At 41.6% G+C, this 18,560-nt stretch overlaps 1 protein-coding gene across 1 annotated transcript in view; it reads right to left on the reverse strand.

Annotated features, from left to right (window-relative positions):
• Window positions 1–4,105: 4,105 nt before the first annotated feature.
• The window catches only part of HOMER2 (homer scaffold protein 2), a 50,001-nt gene continuing 35,546 nt past the window's right edge, over window positions 4,106–18,560 (reverse strand). The window contains exons 4-9 of the mRNA XM_031587677.2: window positions 13,999–14,091; window positions 12,510–12,649; window positions 11,197–11,353; window positions 9,805–9,915; window positions 7,376–7,456; window positions 4,106–6,098 (exon numbers count right to left, since the gene is read on the reverse strand). Coding sequence (XP_031443537.2) covers window positions 5,910–6,098; window positions 7,376–7,456; window positions 9,805–9,915; window positions 11,197–11,353; window positions 12,510–12,649; window positions 13,999–14,091 — 771 coding nt within the window. The 3' untranslated portion in view covers window positions 4,106–5,909. The remainder of the gene's footprint in view (window positions 6,099–7,375; window positions 7,457–9,804; window positions 9,916–11,196; window positions 11,354–12,509; window positions 12,650–13,998; window positions 14,092–18,560) is intronic.

Here is an 18,560-nt window from a genome sequence, read left to right on the forward strand (position 1 = left end):
TGAGACACAGATGTTTCACCTTGGGAAACTGCTTCTGCTGGGAAGGTGCTGCTAACCTCAGGATCTTAATGGAGAACAGCAAAGACTTACTCCTGGGTCCCACTCATCCCTCCAAAGAAAATACCAGAGCAGTTCCAGCTGCCACCAGGGCTGCTCCATCAGGTACAGGACTCCATGAGGTTTTTGGTCCTGAGCATCCCCCAGCAACACTGAGCCTCCTTCTACTGATAGGTCTTACCCAAAGTGCAGTAAGTCCCAAATTTCATACCACAATATATCTAGAAGTGACTTTCCCAGTTCAGCCCTTATCTCTCTGCCCAGCCCTGCACCCCCTCTAGCTGTTCAAACATTAGAGCAGAATTCTGCTCTAAGCTCCACCTCATGGAAATAAGGTTTTTAAAGTATGTATCTAATGCATTACAGCATACAGATAGATCTAAATCACATTTCATACTGAGTGACAGCTTTACCTGGAGTCCAGCTTTGCAACCATGTGATACGCTGCAGGGAAACACTATCCATTTTCTGAAGAAAATGAAGACAATGAGACAAGAGATTTTACTTAAACTATATATTTTTACGTAAAACAACTTTATGTTACAATAAAATCAGATAAAAATCACAAAGTTGTATAAGTTCATAAAGCAAAAAATCAAGTTTTTCTTATATATATATATATATAAAACCCAGCATTTACTGCTACTAGGAGTCTAAATGTTAACATTGACTGTCTATGGCCAATTTGAAAAAAAAAAAAAAGAAAATATTTTCACAGCAGACAAAATGACGAGGTAAGAAATGTTATTACAATGATCCAACTGTAGTAAACACTCCAGTTTCCATTAACTCATATACTAAATATAACAGAACCAAATAAAAATATATATTTAGAGCACTGCAGTGTTTTCCAACAGTTGTGTATCAACAAATTCTCATTCACTAAACTTTACTTGAAACAGTTAAAACAGGGCGCATGGATATCCTCAGTACTAAAATTTCATAATAATCTAAATATTTTGGTATCGCAGATCACACTAAGACACTCTCGGAACTCTCAACGACAAAGGGATATATTTCTGTTAAAAACAATGTGCTTTGTTTATCATTCATGATGAGTTTTACAGAATATTATGCTCGTGATCACTATCAGGCAAGGGAAGGAAAACAACAAAATGCTGCAGAACACTCCTACCGAGCACAGCTCCCTTTCAAATGCCCAGGTTGGGCAGCACACTGCAAATGAAGAAGCTTAGCTCACAAATCCTGCTTTATCAGACTTTTTTTTAGCTAGTATATGGCTAAAATAATTATTGCTGACCAGTGTTAAAAACAAACAAACACGCAAACCCCCAAATACCACACAAAAAATACACTAGTGGATTGATTTTTCTCATGTGCCTTTCTTGTCTGTGCTGTTATTAGGTAACCAGAAAGGAAAGAGCTATTTATTTCAAAATACATGTAGAAAAAAAGAAAATTGGAGGTATAGGCACCTTCATTTGAAGACTGTGTATTTAGACTGTCTTACAAAATAAAAAGAGAAGCGCTAACACAGAGCACAGCACAAAGTCAGACTGCGAGAGGCCCCACTCTGCCTTCTGCCTGCAGAACCCGATGGGAAGTATGGCTGTCACTCTGTTGGCATTCTCCTGAATGTGGGTTTCACTTCAGGTATGTTGGTCAGCACAGAGACCAATACTCCAGACATGCAAACTTCATGTAACTGTCAATTTATCTCCTAGAGGTCAGCATGAATGCTGACGAGCTCTCAGGCCTACACGTGCCCATGAGACCTCCGCTTGGAGCTGCTTCTGGGTTAAGCGCCTTGTGCCTACATACTGCTGTGCTTAACACAAAGGCGAGTGAACTCATGGGGTCAGGCATAACCCCAAGGCAGCTCTATACCTAGCAGCCACCCAACTGTGCCAAAGAGCCCCCACAACTCCCCTGTGTTCTGACGCAAGCTGCCTGGCTCTTGTACCATTCAGCTGTGCACGGATATTCACTTCTCATCCTTCCCTCTTTGAAATCCATCTTTGATATGCTGAAGACTTTTGGATACCAACAGATTTCAGGAGCCAAGAACTGCCCGTGCTAAGGCAGATGGGCCAGCGGTGGCCATCTCAGACCTTTGGTGCTCCATCAGTGTGGGGCTGAGCATAGGGCACATCCTGCACTGAAGCTTCTGCCACAACAATCACCAAAATCAGACGTAGCTCCCTAAATCCTGTTTAAACCTCTTCCCTTTTGAATCAGCATCAGCACTGAGACATACAACCCTTCACTTTGACAGCAGTGTTATTTTCTTAATCCATAGGCTCAGGAAGACAACGCTGTATTTGCAAGAAGCCTCTGAGGCTTTGATGGGTTTAGTTTGGAAGAGCCTAACAACATGTGTTGGGCTGTAGCAGTGTGGGGGCCATCCTCTGGGGGCTGGGATGCAGCCAAAGGTGACCAGAAATGAACAAGGCAGCCATGGGGAGAAAGTGAACCTCAGGGAAAAAAAAATGAAATGGGGCAAGAGAAGAGTGCCATAGCACAGAGACTTTTGTGCCTGGCTGGGACGTGGACACAGTGCTCTGCAAGTGATGACAGGATGTCATGGATGGCAGAAGCCTTCCCACTCCACTCAGTTCATTGATCTGCCTTAAAAAAAAAAAGCCTACATCCCTCACATAAAGGTAAAATCAGATGTTTGGCTTGTAAAAAAAAAAAAAAAAAAAAAAAAGGCATTGCCTGAGTAGCATGGCCCAGGTACACCAAGTGTAAAACCATTTTTAAAGAAGAGTAATCTGAATGCTGGGTATAGAAAGTGAGAGGTGGCACCGAATTCCTTACAACTGTAAGTTCCTCTTGCACTTAGCTCACTTCATAAAGGAAATGCCAATTAGACACGGACAAGGGAACACTGGCAAATGCTAATTTTGCTGAAAATACACTTTCTGGGAAAATACCACTACTTGTGAATTTGAGTCAAAAATCAGCAAATAAGGCTTAACCAAATAGCAAAAAAAGGAAAAGGCTAAACTGTGTTACTTTGCTTTGTGAAACAAAGTTTTAAGTTTCTCATTTTGAACTCATTTATTCTAACAATTAGGCTAAGGTCATCTTCCAATATGCTAACTAACATGCCAGAGAAACATTCCATTCCCCTTGATGACAATCATCTCAAGTCATTTTTCTGCCACTGACCATTTCTACTGGATCTGTTCAGCTTACTTTGGCCACTGCTCCAAGAGAAAAACCAAGACTACCAGCAGCTCTAACACTGTGTCAGAAGAGTATCTCTCTGGAGAGCACGGAAGACAGGCAGTCACTCTCACTAAAGAGTGTCAGATTTCTGTTCCCAGAGCCCCAGCTTTCCAGATGCCACCAGGGCAGGGCATACTTGAGGGGCAGCAGTGGCACTCAGAGCCAGGCAGAAGGCCTTTGCAAACATGCAGCACACAGCTGAGGTAGGAGACATCCTGCCATGCACCACTCTGAGGGAGAAACCTGTGTGTGGAGAGTGAGATCATGGGTGCTCAAGGCGAGATACAGCCTCATGTACAATGGATATAGAGCTGACATTCCTCCTCACCAGCCATATGGGTTTACACAGCCCTGAGCTGTAATAATGAATAAAATCAAGCTCTGGGATCTGCAACAGATCTGACTAAAGCTGGAAAAAGCCTGGACTAATCTCAATAGAATTATTTATTTGCAGAGTCTTTTGCACTCCTTTGACCGTATTTTATATTAAAACCAGAGCGAGAAGCCCTAAGATCACATAACAGACAAAAGGAAGCAGGAGACGGAGCAGGGTCCTTAGTGCAGGCATGGTGAGCACTGCAACCAGGAGCCCTGACTGCCTGTATTGCTCCCCCACACATGGAGCTCTGCAGCAGTATGGGGGAAAGAGGAGAAGCGGGACAAGCTGCCTGTTTCATGATTGCGGACTTGCTATCAAATAGACTAAAAATGGAGATTGCTTGCTCACCACCACACACAGTTTCTGACGTCATTCTCAATTTTGAGAAGTCTGTCCTAACCCCACATTATGCAACTGTTGAATATTCCAGGCTGACAAAGTTTAATTTTCACACGCCTACATGCTATGTACCTGATTTTTATTTTTAAATTTCAACAGCCTACAGCATTTTTTTTCTAAAGACTTAAATGGTCATAGTGGCTATAAAAGGTCCCAGCTTCACATGTGTCATTTAAAAGGATTAAAAGAGTACAAAAAGTCCAGTCTGAACAATAGGCAATGATGGTAACACAATGCATGAAATGAAAACTCATAGGACAATGGCAGACAAAAGTCATCTCCAGCATGTGGATTATAGAGCCACGTGAAAAAATAATTCAACGCGTGTTTCATCTATAACCCACATCTTCTAAAGGTCACTTTTATAATCGAAACACGCCAAGAAAGAAAAAGTCCCCAAGAAATAATATGCAAACATTATGGCATGGCTACTGAATCAGTCACTTCTGGAATGCACTCACCTGGTGCTTCACCAAACTTCCACCTGACAGAAGCAAATATAATATCCATAATCACAAGTTCTTTCCTGAATGAATTCAGATGCAGCGTAAACAGAATCTTAAACCAGGATACGGAGAAAGAAATGGAAGAAGCTGACGGCATTCCTAGGGATAAAAGCAAGATGTGGGCTCCTCTCCGGTCCTTCTCACATTAGTCAGTGATGCAGCAATGTCCTCACTGCGTCCAGTGTACAAGTCTGCATTTCTCAAAACATATTTAGAGCTGCTGAATAAACAAAGACTACATTTTCTGCCTTATAGATTGGGTTAGGACTTTTTTTTTTTTTGTCAGTCAAACTTAGTGACTAACTCCCACCCGCCTGACCCCTGAGGGGGGAACGCAGGAATCATAGGAAAGAAAGGGGTTTTGGTTTCATGCAGTCATTACCTGCAAGTCTCCTGGGCAGGAAGCTGCTTCCTATGACCTCCTGATGCTTTTCTGATCACACCTCCTGTGCCCCTGCTGTGGCAGCCGAGCAGCAGTGATGGAGGTGAGCAGAGGTGCACGGGCACTGCGTACAAAGCAGCAGTATGTCCCCTCCTACAATTAAAATCTGGTCCCAAGAATCAGGTGCGCACTTTTCAGAGGCACACTCAGTGACTGCACAGTAAGGGTTCAAAACTGAGATGATGGTTCAAAAGAGAGATGGCCTTGCTAAGCAAGAGGAGCTGTCCTCACCTATGGGTAATGTGTTAGAGCTGGCATTCATTTCTACACTGTTGTCTTGGCACTGCATGGACCCAAGCAAGCACATGCAGCCTGAATTGAAGGTTATATGAAATCCTCTAGATTTTACTCTCTGAATCAGGCCTGATCGATGTGGTCCCTAAAGATACTGGCATGCATGTCAAGTGATTCACTTGGCTGCAGCTCATCACAGGCACATTTTACCAGGCTGATTTACAGACTGCAGGAGCTCCATCTAATCTCTCTGCTTGGCCAAGGAATAAAAGGATACGTTGCTAGGAGTGCTGATAGTTTGGAAAAAAAAAAAAAAGACTTGTTTTCCGTTTCTATGGTTGCAACAGCCCTTAAGAAAGATATAAATTTCCCTGCAACAACTAACTGCATATTCATTTTAAGGTAGATCTAGTTCCAGATTCCTGAGACAGAACCCTCTACCTGTTCCCAACCCCACAAAGCTGGAGCAGCAGCATAGAAAGTTTCTAACCTCAAAAGAATTCAGTGAGCAGCACAATTGGTTTGGAAAACAAACAAATAAACAAAAACCCAAAATAACCCACAGCAAATTTTCAGCCTCTATGTACAAAAACAATGCAAACAGGTGGAACATTCTAGTTATATTTTGTAAAACACATGATTGGGATCAACAAAACATCAAACATCCAGACCCTAGATTACAAAAATCTATTGCCATCTAGTTGTCAACTCCAAGCTTAGACAGTCCTTGTCGGAAATCGTGTAATTCATCTATCTTCCCATCTAGTACATCTAAAAAATTCTTTAATTCAGTTTTAAGGTTGGTCTGCCTGTGTTTGCTTTCTTCAACTTCTGTCCTTAGTGTTCTGACTTTCTCTTCAAGATCTTTGTTCTTATTCTCAGCATCCTTGAAGACAAAAAGATAGCAAGACAAATCATAGAGAGGAAAGATGAGCAGCATTTAAGAGAGTAAAGCAACAAATGGCATCAGATTGGAAAAGTTTGCTCCAACTTCTGCAAACTGATTAACACAAGCACCTCTGAAGCAACTGACACGTGCTGGACAGATTAAGAAAAACCCACGCAGAAAAGGACACAGATTAACTGGAAAAGACAACTTTGAATCAGATTTTGTCATTTGGTTGATATCTTAAAATTCAGCTGGCTTTAAATCACACACCACGCATACATTTCTATCGCTGCTACAGTTGCAGAATTAGATTCCGTGCCAGCAATTACATACAGAATTATCCATGGTAGTTTAATCTTGAAAGACAAGCTTTAGAAAATACTGCCCAAGGAATGTTACTGCCTTATGCAGTACTTCAGGATTTATCAGTATCTTTTTTTTTTTTTTTTTTTTTAAAGTTTGCCCCTGCCCCTGTGGAGCCTTCAGGCATGCTATGGGGCAACCAGGTAACACCTCCCATCCTGCAGTCTGCTCCTGCACAAGCTCTTCTGCCTGGTCTCCGTTTCATTAGCACAAGCACATGTTTACCCTCACTAAAAGCCATAGGCATCACTGAATCAAACCACACTCAGCACCTGTCTCCCCTCAGTATACTTCTATCTGATTTGACACCAATTATATTATTAGAGTGTTGATGCCATTGACTGGACTGATTTTATTGATGAGACTGCTTACATTTGTCCTTCTATGTATTAATTAGTGCACTTAAGCAGCCCAAGGCACAGTCCCATGAGTCCTGCTGTGTGCAAGCACCTCCAGTAGCACAGCCATGTACCCCAACCCCTATGGAACCACAAAGCACCAGCACAGCCCCCATGAGTATTGTCCCCAATGGCACACAGCTCTGCCCATCTGTTACTCTCCAAGAAGCCTCTGAAGCAATCAGCCCCAGGTCTTGGGGTGCTCCGAGCACAGCACAGGCTCTGCTGGGGCAGCCCCACAGTGGGAATATAGGATGTGAGATAGTCTGACCAGCAGGAGATGGATGCAATGTGAACCAGAGTGCGCTAACAGAAACAGAGCTATGAATGAGTCAGTGCTACAAAGGGCACGGTGCATTTTGCAACTAACAAGTATTTTTTGGTTTTGTAAACCGAGTTGTTTTTTTTTTTTTTTGCCTTTAAACCCTGAATTCCAAACAGAGAACTGTATGAGTTATAAGACAAAGTAAATTCATCAATTGTTTTATAATTAATTTCGTTGCTAAACTGTACCTGTAATTGTTGAGATACAGATTCACATTCTGACATGAGCTGTGGTATAATTTCACCCTGCTTTCGGAGCTCTTCCAGTTCCTTTGAAAACACAAAAGAAAAATCATTGCAAGCTTCAATTTAAAACAATGAAAATTTAAGAATAATTTTGCATATTTTATTATACTCTGCATTGTATTTGGATTTAAATACTCAAAATAGCACGTCTGCATTCAAAAATACGTTAGAACACATTTTTCATTGCATTTTTACTTCTATAACAGACACTGTAATCCAATCTCTAGCATGAATGTCATTAATTATATTAATGAAATCTTAACTTAAATGACATACCTACTCAAAAGATATGTTCAATGAGAGAGAATCTGAAGTGCTGTAATGCTACAAGCAATTTATAGATGGTAGCAAAGAGCAAATTAGACATGAATTTACAGTGATAGATGGCAGCAAAAAGGGCCAGTGGAATTATGAGCTGCATGTAAAGAGGCATCATTACAGAGCACAGTTGTGGTGGGCTCTTCCCTACTGCACAGTCCTGGGCAACTCCTCCCTAGGTTTGTATTCTACCACTGCTATCAAAACTGAGAGGAGTAATGAACAGAACAACGTGACTCAGTAGGAGACCATGTCTGGTGGAAATAAAGAGTGCTGAATGCATTAATGCCACAAACGAACACCACCATTGAGGTTAGTTGGGAAAGGCACTAAGAAATCCTGTGCATCTTGCAGAACAATTGCCAGCGCCTCTGAAAAGAACATTTGCAGGTCAAAAGAAGCTGTGCCTTGAAGAGAGTGCAGAAATGCTGCCCACACAGGTCACGATCTCAAGAACAAATGTGAGTATATTCTGTTTCTCAGTACCAGTTTACATTCATGTAAGACAGCACACCATTTAATACTGCAGACTTTTCTGAAATGCACTGAATAATCTGTTTAACTAATGTATGAATAACTATATCCAGGCAATATTCCAGCTGTTGATATGGAGGAAAGAAAGAGTAATTTTATTTTGAGATATGAGCTCTCATGCATATGTATATGTATGCACATACACAATGCTTGAGAACTCGTATGTAAAAATATAAAAATATTATATTATATATACACTATTACACTGATTACTTACTATATATACTATAATACAGTATGTATGTGCATAAATACATACTATTTACATATGGCATATGATATACAATATATGTCTATATAAATATTTCTATAGATAAATCTATCCTGACTCCCATGCCTTTAAATTTCTTTCTTCATTTTCTACATGAAGACAGTATCAGCAGTTCTTCTCAGAGGGCAATGTTCACAATTGGGCTTCATGCTGGTTACTTCTGGGTGGTTTAGACCTAATCAAGGACCTACTAATGCAAGCATGCAGTTTGAAAACAAATTAATGAATTGGATGACAGGTGATATTCACAAGACAATTGAGTTTCTGGTTCATTTAGTATCACAAAAATGTGAAATTTGAGCAAAATGCTAGTAAATAAGGGTTCTTATATGTGCTATTACCACAGGAAGGCTGCGAAGAAAGCATGACATTTTCCTTGGAAATACAGTGCTGAGAACCATATTATATTTATAACAGTGCATCAAAATCCATCTCCCTAAACTATTTCCTTGTGCCATCTTAAAACCCCTTAACAGCACTGCTTTTAAGAGTGCCAGCTGAGATGTTGTAATGGCACATGGCAAACTTTACTGCACCTGCTGACAGCTCTTTCTTTCTCAAACAGCACAGAGCATTTGGTCACTGTAATGAAAGAAAAGACAAGGATCCCATTATTTTTCCTGCTGTTCAGGGGCCCCAAGCCATCAACATCATTCTCCTTAGAAAAATGACCACCCTGTATATCAAAAATGACAAAATGGGCCATTCCAAATGAATTCAAGTTTCTCACTTTTGGCCTTAGTCCTGAGATCAGAGGGAGGCTGTAAAATGGGTAAGCTGAAGCATATGAGCAATCCGGGGGAAAAAAAGAAAACAGGGCCTGCTATGCAAATGCCCAGTTGTTTTGTAAATGTCTTTTTAATGAAAAATCCTGCTGCTCCTGATGTCTGAGGAACACAGGATGCGGGCACTGACAACAAAAACTGTTTTCAGCAGACATCTGTCTGGCCTGGGGCAACTTGTTCCACCTCTCCAGCTCTTCTTGTGGGAGTAAAGCACTGCATACACAAACCACCAGAATAAAGTGTGCTGTCACGGCACATAATATGGTGAAACTGAGATCTGAGAAAATCTATCAAACTATTGCCAAAGTGTTATGCCCAGAAAATCTAGAAACGGGCAACACCCTGAGACAACAGGCTTTTCCTGCCTGTAGGTAAGTCAGACCATAAATCTCTGCCCAAAGTGAGAAGCAACTCCAGCACCGGAACGTACGAATGTATGCCTTGTCTGTATTTATGGCACTTACCAGCTCTTTGTCTTGAAGCTCTGTTTCCAGCTCCTGGAGACGTCTGCTCAGCTGTGCGTTTCTTTCCTTCTCTTTATTGATTTCATTGCACTGCTCCTCCAGTTCTTCAATCTTTAAGAGATGCCAGAAAACAGATGTAATAGTCACGTTTCAGAAAATCTGGGGCAGACCACAGCCAATGTGAGCAGGCATTGCTCCACTGAGCAGAGGGAAGTAAAGACAAATTTAACATGTCATGGATCTGTTTCTCAGATCACAGCACTCAACTACTACAAAATCACTGCTTCTCGCCTTAAAAAGAATCCACAAACACATCCATGAGGGAGCACTGGGGCTTCCCTTAGTTTCTTTCACACAGTACCTCACCTAATTACTCAATGATGCACAAAACACTGAGCTGCTACAACAAGCGGGGCTGAGGAAACTATCCGCACGTCATTTCTGTGAAACCAGTGTAAGGTTGTAATGGATAGGGTGTGTCAGTGTGGCAAGGAGAAGAAATCCATCCCACACTCTCAGCACGGCCTCCTCAGGGGCTGCTTGTCACTGAGGCTGCAGCAGGAAGGAAAGGGCAGCCACCTCCTCACCTCAGGAGCCACACTTCCCACAGCCTTTCCCCACAGGTTGGGGAGAGACTTGGGAAAACCTCACTGTGTGGAAAATGAGAGCACATCATATTGATTGCATTGCTGCTCCAGCAAGCCTGCAGGGCAGTGACACTTGCTATAGCAAGAGGTGTTTAGATAATAGCTTCAGTTCTAGGCTACAGCCACTGAGAAGTGGTTAGGAGCCGGTTTGGTGCCACAGCAGCAGCTCCCGGCCCCACTGCCCACCTCCAGGCCTGGCTTCATTGCTGCGTGGTTCCAGCTGGGCCTTGTGTGGGTGACCACGCTATAACCATTCCTGCTCACCCTCTGGCAGTGTTGAAGTGAGCTTTGAAAGGCATGCAACAACTGTACTCCTACTTTTATCACTCTTCTGTTTATCATCCTGGCCAGCAGCCCTTCCAACACCACGTTGTCCAAGCCAAGAGGTCAGTGCTCCACACTATGCAGCAGCACACATCCTCCTCTGATCCCAGCTCTGTGAACTCCCTGCCGCTGCCTCAGCCCCCAGGCTTCTCTATCAGTAACATCATCTGTCCCTAGCACACACACAGTGGCAGCAATGTAAGAAGAGAGCACAGCTAACCCTCAAAGCTCCTTGGGGATCATTTCAATTAATGCTCTCACTACAGACACCTTCTATCCAGAACCCATAATTGTATCTGTCTTAAAAACTGCCAATTTGAACTTGCTGGTTGCCCCTCTCATTGTTCACTGTTTTTGGTCACCCCCATCAAAGCTCACGAGGTGCCCTGGTACCCCCTGGTTGCTGCTGGTGCAGGGCTACCTTGCTTCTGAGCTGGTCATTCTCCTCCTTGCAGGCTGAGAACTGCTTCTTCCAGTGCTCTATGCTGGCAGCCGACTCCTGCAGCGCTGTGGTCAGACGGGCATTGCTCTCCCTCAGTGTCTGCAGCTCTGTCTCCCACTTCTTTACATTGGAGGAACTGGGAAGGACCAGACACCGTTAGATGGGCTGACCATTTAACCCCACATCTTGTTTGTCTGACCAGTGTACCCTGCTCCTGTACCTCTGTATCACTACAGCTTGTCAGCACTGCTGGGACCCTTCAGGATGGATGATGTAGAGGAGGGGATACTACCCACACATGGTTTATTTTATGCTCAGCCTTCAATATGCCTTACATAGTGCTGAAGAATGAAGCTACTCACTTTCCAGAGCTTTGAACTACAGAACAGAGCAAATGGAGGCTCTGAAACCTCTTCCACAGCAGCTTCTGTGCCCGTGGAGGTGTCTTCAGCAGGAAAAATGAGCAACCAGTATGATTCAGAACAGGTTATGCTACTGAAATGCTGATAATGTACTTCAAGTGTAAAATAGGCAACCTTAGAGTTGCTCACTGTGTAACGCTGCTCCTGTCACTGCTGCCTTTATTTTAAAGAGCTTTTTATGAGTAGTTTGATCCTGATCTATTTTCTATCCATTCACAAACATATTCACACACAAGAGGCAGACAAAGCAAGCAGGATTCTAGAAAAGAATTGCACTATTCTAATGCTACAGCTTTGCATATTCCAAGTTCAGTGCTTTCACTGTGGCTGCAAATTACTCTTTTCAGCATTTCAAATAATTTATCAAAGTAGCAAAAAACGTGACTTCAAGGGGCACTACTTGAAGCTTAAAAAAACATCCCCCAAAGACTTCTAGGAAATCCAATGAAAATACAGTTTTCATTTCAACCATTTATGGTGCAGTGCATTCCCTTTAAGAATTTTAAATCTCTCTACCTATTTGCATTGAAGTAAACGCAGCAAGAACAAAGGGAAGGAACAGATTAACTTCGTATGTTACCAGTAGCAATTGCTTCTCAGTGACCTAGGTCTTCTGTAGATCTAAAATTCTGGAAAGGAAGGTGGTGTGGCATCACCAGATGATCTTATCTCATCATGAACCAGATCAGGAAAAGGTAAATATCTCCCAATCAGATACCAGGAGGTGCCTGCTAAAATCTGCTCATTCATTCCTTCTGCTGCATCATTTTAAATTGTTATTACATCTGAATAATTTCTGCTAATACCATTAGCCATCAGATAATTACAGCACACCATCTTCATACAATTAAGATATTAAAGGAACCTCACCTTTGGGCTAGAGCAATTTTTAGTTTATCATTCTCAGATTTGAGCTGTGCCTCAGCAGAACCACCATGGGATGCCTTCTCATCATCTGTCCCATTCACACTAGATGCTCGGGTGGAAGATGGTGTTTCACGCCCAGATTCCTGTGGCACAACACACAGATTAATGCAGGGCTTCTTTCTAAATCCCACATCTCCTGCAAAGCAGCTTGATTGCTGCCACCCAAAAGTAACACAACTTGCATGCTGTGACACACAAGAAGAGCATAGAGGACTTTCCTTTTTGTCAGCCAGAAAGGGGTCCTGTTCTGCTTGTACCCACATGAGTGCAAGGAGGTACAAATGCACAGAACAGATAACATGTCATGAGCTGAATACTCACAGTTCGTGAAAAGTGCAAAGCTGCTCTCTTTATAAAAGAATGAAAGAATGATAATGATGCACAAAATGAAAGTTTAAAGTGTTCACAAATAATTTTTAATTGCTTTAACAGACGAGGCTTCTGAAGGGCCTTTGATTGTGGTTTTTAAGGTAATGAAACAATACAGTGCTCCTGGAAGCACAAAGACCAACCCAAAAATATACAAATTTCTGCTGCTCCAAAGAGATGACCTGCACACACTGCTTATTGCCGACCATAAATACAGAACAAGCAGAGAATCATAAAAGCCATGACCAAAGTCTTCAAAAACCACAAATATCCAAAGTCAGCCTCTCTGAGCTGTATTTGGACTTCTCCCATGGGGTCAGTTGCAGGACTGAGCCTTCAGAACATTTCTCTAGTCATCCAGCTCTATTTCCTGAGCAATATGAATATAACCTTCCTCCAAATACCAGCACAGGCCAGGCACTGCCACCAAACCAGCACTCATACTTTGCTGATACACCACTGCCCAGTGCTCACTGGGCACAGAGGTGCTTGGCTGTATGGAGGTCTGCTGCCTAAAAATGCATATTATACAAATTGCAACATGAGCTCTTCCATCCAGCCCTTCACTAAAGCACTGCCTGTTTCTGCAATGCAGCTTTCAATGAATCACATCCACGCAATGAAAGACATGGTTGGCTGTGAAGCAAGCCTTTGCATTGGCAAACCAAACTCCTACAGAAGTAGATCAGACAGATAACAAAAAGGAGTATCTTAATAAATCTTACTTATTGTCTGTTACAGAACTATGCTGATATACTTGCTAGTGACCCAACCTATGTGTAAGAGTACAAATCAAAGGATGTATAGCTCTCCCAGCTATTAAGAATTTGTAACAGTTCAGAACTGCTGAAAAAAACTTACAGGTAAATGAAGGCAAAGAGCATGGATGGATGAAAAATATTCCTCTGACAATGTCAGTTCCCAGCAGCTGATAATTACCTTGGGCAATCTTCATTTGATATACTCCCCCCAGCCTGCTGCCAGAGGCTGGTAGTTCATTAGAAAATTTAGCTTTAAATTATTTATCCTGTATGCATATAGGTATTAAAGATAAATTACAAACCTGTGAATGATTACTTGAGGTCTCAATTTTCTCTTGAGATCTGTCTCTTGCTAGCTTGGCAGCCTCTTTCACTTCTTGGAATTTCTCTGCAAACTGGAAATAGCACGAAAGATGCTTGTTAAAATAATTAATTATATATAAAACTGTTTGGTTTATTATCTTTGTATGTCTCATAGATCTCCAGAAGTGACCCACTAAATTTGATAATTTATTATTTTTTGGCAAGAAAAACATTTTAATTCTTTGGCAGGAAGGTGCTTCCAAAGGCATGGCAATGCTGTCTCTAAATGAAGGATTCTCTGCAGCTCACAGTAGAATCCCACAGAGCTACTGGTGCCCCTTGGTATGAAGTGGTTTTGTTTATTTCTTCTCCCTCGACATTCTTCACTCAACACTGATGGTCTATTAAGGTCAAAAGTATACATGATTCTATGATCTTATATACTAAGCCAAAGTATGTAAGATTATGGAGTCATAGAGTCGTATTTGGATAAAAAAAAATTATCAGCCTTCTATTCCTCAGAGCAAGTCAATTAAATTAAAGAATGCAAATGAGCTTGTGAGACATCTGCAGGATGTAAGCAAGGGATTATAAAGACAAAAGAAGAGAAAAAGGTGATCTGGATGTGCTACAAGGACCTATGAAAATGCAGCTTTTTTGGTCTGATTTTCTAAATACTGGAAAAATAAAGATAGAAGACTTTAGGAAAAAGTTTGAGTGGTTTCTATAAATATCAAACTGGGGGAGTCAGTGGAACGGAAAGATAAAGATGAAAAGCAACAGTCTCATTCCTACAAGTTGCTGGAGGACATCTGCTCCTAAGCCAGTCTGACAGCTTTGAAATACAAGTATTATTGCAGCCAATCAGTGGTGCGGGGCTTTAAACGCTTTAAACAGATGTAAAGTTTTAAAAGGATAATTGCAAAGATGGAAGAAAAGGCATTAAAAAAAAAGTAATTAAGATGCTGGCAGAATATGAGTAGGTAAGTTTGTCTCTCTGCTGAAGTAACCTGTGATTTGGAAAACTTGAAACACGAGGAAGGAAAGACATATTAAAAGTACATATAAATAGATCTATTTTACTGCACAGTGGCTAAAAATACTGCCATTATATCCTTGGAAAATTCAGAATACCTATGACAGAACTGTAAATAAAAGCCTTACAAAAATCACATTTTATAGTCAAGGAATGGGAAGGCTCATTATCCGCATACTAATCCTACCCTCTAACTTTCAGATTTACAGCTGGTAGTTAGCATGCTTTCTCCCAGTACAATACTGGGACTGTACAGACTGATAAAACAAATCTTCAACTAAAAGAAATTTGAACATACACATTGAGGCAGAATGGAGATTTCCAACAAACACTCACACACCACACTTAAATCCCATGTAGGAACACATCTTTAAAGCCAAATGAAAGTTTGCAAGCCACTTACAGACTGTAACAATGCTTATGAATAATGAATATGGAGCTCTTGAATCCAGCTATGTTCCATACAACAGCTGGAATTGCATATGTAAAGTATTGATCTTCTATTTGGTGGCACGTGCAGTCCCTACACACAAAACAACCTGATTACCTCTGTAGCTCTATGAAGATCATTAGCATCACCTACTCTACATTTTGTCCTTACATTATTTGACTCCAACTTTACATAGAACATCTCCATAATATCTCCCACTGTGACAAAACAGCTGCAGCAAAAGGATTATTTCTAAAATACTGTGTCAACATAAGTTCCACACTTGGATTTCTTGCAAACAGTGAGGGGCTGTTTCGAGTCTCGCTTTTCCAATAAATCCTTATGGGCAAGTATGAAAAATTTATGAAGGTTCTTCATGGACTTTATGAAATATGAAAAAAGAATTAGAAGTGATCTATCAAATTTTATCTTCGCAGCTATCTTCATAAAGCACACAGGAGACTGCTGTGAAAAATCATCCGAGCCAAGAAGAAAAGGATGTTTTTACACAGCGCCATAATGGAAATCGTATGTGACTAAACAAAAGCAACCTTCAATACAAAACTGATGAAGACCTCTTCACACAGTGGATTTCAGTCTCCAGTTTACCAACACACACATTTAACACTTTTAAAAACAAGTACCAGTAGGTGAGATTTTCACCAATCTCAGACAGACCCTTGGCTTTAGGAGTGGAAGTATTATCCTTACTTCTGAGCACTGTTACAATGTAAAGAGGGCTGCAACAGAAACTGAGGTGAAAGACTTCTCTGCCATTTGTTTATCCCATACATTTGGTTGCAATCCATGGAGTTCTGGCGCTGCTCCTTTTTTATTCTTAGCTAATTAACAGCTGCTAGATTTTGCTCACAGTTTATTTTTGAAAGATAAAGAGGATCCCCTTGGCTTGCTACACAATTAAAGCCTTTCACTTGATTATTCTGCTGGGTGCAGAAACACAACAGCAATAGCCCTGACCCATACAACCTTACCAATGCTGGCTGCTGCCTCTCTCCAGCAGCTGACCAACTCTGTCTCAAACACAAAAAGCTGATAATCAAGATACTAAAAAAAACTGCATTTCACCACCAAGATCTGAAGTGATTTTGAGCCATTGCAACAATAGAGTGCTTTTCAGAACTGGGAAATTCTTAGCTTGTACTAAGTGAAAACGTAGTCAATGCAGTTTCAAGAGGCTATAGCATGTCTAATTCTCCAAAACCAACTTCTTACCATCTTTCCTCCCTTCACCTTCCCTCTCCTTCCTGATGTCATTGAGCAGACAAACTTCCCCACAATTCACAAAAGAATGACAAGCGGGAGAAACACCAACTGAAGACCTCTCCAACAGGCTGCCATGGCTGCTGATGCACCCCAGTAGGCTGTGGGACCAAGCTGCAGGACAGATTGGCTGCTCCCACCCCTGGGAAACTTGGCAGCCCATGGGCACTGCATCACTGGGAGTCCTGATCAAAGGGATTTAGTGGGGACTCAAAGATGCAGCTGTGCATTGCACAGATTATTTAGAGGCTGTTCAAAATCTGCAGCCTGCGTGTCACCTGGAGAAATATGTAAATATGTAGAAATAGAGCTTCTTAACATTTTACACATTAAGCAGCATTATTTTATGCACGGGAATTTCAAGCTCCTTATCTGGCACTATATTTCATGTCTCCTCCTATGAGACGTGGAGCAGCTGCTCCCACCCACAGCAGTCCCATAGACCTCCTCACCCTATGGGTTTGTGGAATGGGCTATGCGATGCTCCCACTGCAACCACTGGGTGCCTGACCCACACTGCATGTGTGGCATTGCCACTGTGGCTTTTCCTCAGAGTCAGGCAGATTATCAGGGATGAGAGCTTTTGCTCATGAAAGTGGCCAGGGATCATACTGCACACGTAACACCCACGTGCATAAATGGAAAGCAAAGGTCTGGCGCTTCCCAGAAGCTGGCTGCAGTTCTTTATAATGTGCAGAGTCAGGGCTTGCTGGACTTCTCACCTGTATAAATCTCTGTCCCTATGCCCTTGGCTAGCTACTGCTCCTAAGATTATCATGTCTGTACCACAGCATCCTGAGTGATAGCAGAAACGTTACTTTACAGCTTGGTGTGCAAAACACATCACCAGTTTTACAACATCAGCCCTGCCTCTCCATCACAAACAAACAGACCATTAATTCTGGTTTGATTCCTGTTTCAATTTTGGTGTAACAACATCTGAGACATTTTTGAGGTAAAGGACCCTAAGCAGGACATTACCATCCACATTGATCAGGAGAGTCCCAGTGTCTGTGGTTAATTAGGTTACTAGGTCACTGAATGCAGTTTTCGTTAATGGCTCATGTTTAATTTGAACTGCTTGTCCCTATAGGTATGGATTAATGCTTAAGCATCTCAAGAGAAGAAAGCCATTAGAAAGAGGCAATAACTTTTATTAGGCCAGCCAACATGCTTAAAAAATGCAGGAGTTGATAGGAGAGCTAACCACTTCTCATATCTCATTATCATCCATTGTTTTCAGCAGACATCCTTCATTTTCATTTACTTATTTATTTTAAGCCGGGGCTATTGATCTCTGGTTCACAGGAGTTTTAGCACACCCTCCCACATCCTGACTAAAAGCTTCAGGTATTTTGGGGAAGCCCGGCACACTGTTATTTATATCTTTTATAAGAGTGTAATGACATCAGCATAAAATGAAACAATTTTGCTATTCCCAATACACTTATACTTCTGTAATCTCTTCACCATCTTTGATCTTTCATACTGATGGCTTAATAATTAAAAGGAGGAGCATGATCTTAAGGGATATCTTGGTCCCATTGCTTTGCATGGCAGTAATAAACAGCTTTTCTAACATTTTCAAGACAGACAACTGCCAGATTTTCAAACACAACATTTTAAGCCATTTTCAGAAGTGCCCCTTAAGCCATCTCTTTTCAATATTCTGACCAGAAACCGCCTTTCTGCTGGTTTTGGAAGCTTCTCCTGCAAGAAGGCTGTAGCATGGGCAATGGGCACTTCACAGATTAAAGACAGATTAAAGAATCACTTAACAATACCAGCATTAAACTTATTCTGGGCACATCTTT

This window comes from Phasianus colchicus, chromosome 12 (assembly GCF_987193195.1).
Source record: "Phasianus colchicus chromosome 12, bPhaCol1.hap1.1, whole genome shotgun sequence".
Lineage (NCBI taxonomy): Eukaryota > Metazoa > Chordata > Aves > Galliformes > Phasianidae > Phasianus > Phasianus colchicus.